Here is a 1,333-nt window from a genome sequence, read left to right as displayed (position 1 = left end):
AGTTTTGTGCTAGAGGCAAGAAGATATATAATATATGCAGTCAATGAAGTTAGACTGAAGGTCCACCTGTGGACCCTGCAAAGAGCCATGCATTACATTTCAATTCAACTGTATTTGCTTCATGCCTCTGCTACAGTACTCTTGCAGGACTAGAGAATAAAATGATTTCTACATCAAGAGCTGCTGAACTTCTATACTTACAGGCATGACCTAAATAGTAGATTTTGCAGGAGCTCCACTGTCAAAATGATTTACAACACTACTGCAGGGTGCTTTACCTGTTACTTTCTTGTAGTAATTTAGCCCATGATTTGTTCTCATGTTTTCTACTTCTACTGCATTGAAAAATTCATTTAACCTTCCAGGATGTAAGAGGAAACAAATTCACCTGCTACTCAGATGTTTAAGCTGCAGCTATTTCTGACAAAGGAAAAATTCTCCAGAAATATTATTGGTTTTGTTCTAAGTTGCAAAGCTAAGTCTGTGGTTTTACTGTGTTTTTTTGATTTGGTGTGTATTTTAACAGTTTCATTGTGCACAACCCTGGGAAGTGTTTGAGTTACATATGCTGTACTGACTTGTTTAATATAATCTTAAGAAAGATTTGTTACCTAATATTAGATGCGACAACTTTACTTAGGTTTATCTTAATGTGTTATTACATTTGTTGTTTAATACATCGCAAATGTTGCATAACACAACATCTGCAGCCCAGTCCAGCCTAGTGCCTAGCAGGTAATGGGTTGGTGATTTGTTCTCTCCCACACCCATACCTTTAGTGAATAATAACAGGACAGCTTTTGGTGTAAAAAACAGATGTGACGTGTGACAAACAGTTTCTGACCGTGGCAGCGATGTGCTGAACTGGAGGCGAGGAAGGGCAGGAATGACCTCCACCAAACAGCCACTAGTCTTAACACCAGGCAGGCCCTCGAGCAGGCAGTCACTGGTCACACCAAACACTGACGTGTGGTAACCTGGGTTCAAACGCAGAACAGAGGAACAGTTTAGCCCAGTGAATGGAATGAATGGTGTGATGAAGTAATCCAGGCCAAAAACAGTTTCTGTTTCAACAGAGGACGCAATAGAAATCACAGCTAATTTGACCAGTTTGTTATTATGTGCAACATCTGAGTGGAGGAACAGGTTTCCAGCTGGCTTTACCGTTGACAGTGATGTTGCCAGCCGTCCGTGGGACACCAACCAGAGTGACGGGGTACAGGCCAGACTCGGCAGGCAGGGACAGCGCAACAGGCAGGGACTCAAACTCCACTCCAGACGTCAGCAAACCCTGAATACAACATCAAATATGACAGGGAATGACATTCCTCAG

At 42.1% G+C, this 1,333-nt stretch overlaps 1 protein-coding gene across 1 annotated transcript; it reads right to left on the bottom strand.

Moving 5' to 3' along the window:
* Positions 1 to 844: 844 nt before the first annotated feature.
* Positions 845 to 1,291, bottom strand: LOC109954073 (trafficking protein particle complex subunit 9-like; the record flags this gene model as incomplete). Its single annotated transcript, XM_020589492.1, has 2 exons — positions 845 to 977; positions 1,165 to 1,291. Coding segments are annotated over 2 exons (260 nt in total), but the record flags the coding sequence as incomplete, so codon positions are not given.
* Between the last annotated feature and the right edge of the window lie 42 nt (positions 1,292 to 1,333).

This window comes from Monopterus albus, unplaced genomic scaffold (assembly GCF_001952655.1).
Source record: "Monopterus albus unplaced genomic scaffold, M_albus_1.0 scaffold2972.1, whole genome shotgun sequence".
NCBI classification, from domain to species: domain Eukaryota; kingdom Metazoa; phylum Chordata; class Actinopteri; order Synbranchiformes; family Synbranchidae; genus Monopterus; species Monopterus albus.
Note: the sequence above shows the minus strand (reverse complement) of the source record. Positions and strands in the feature narration are given on the sequence as shown.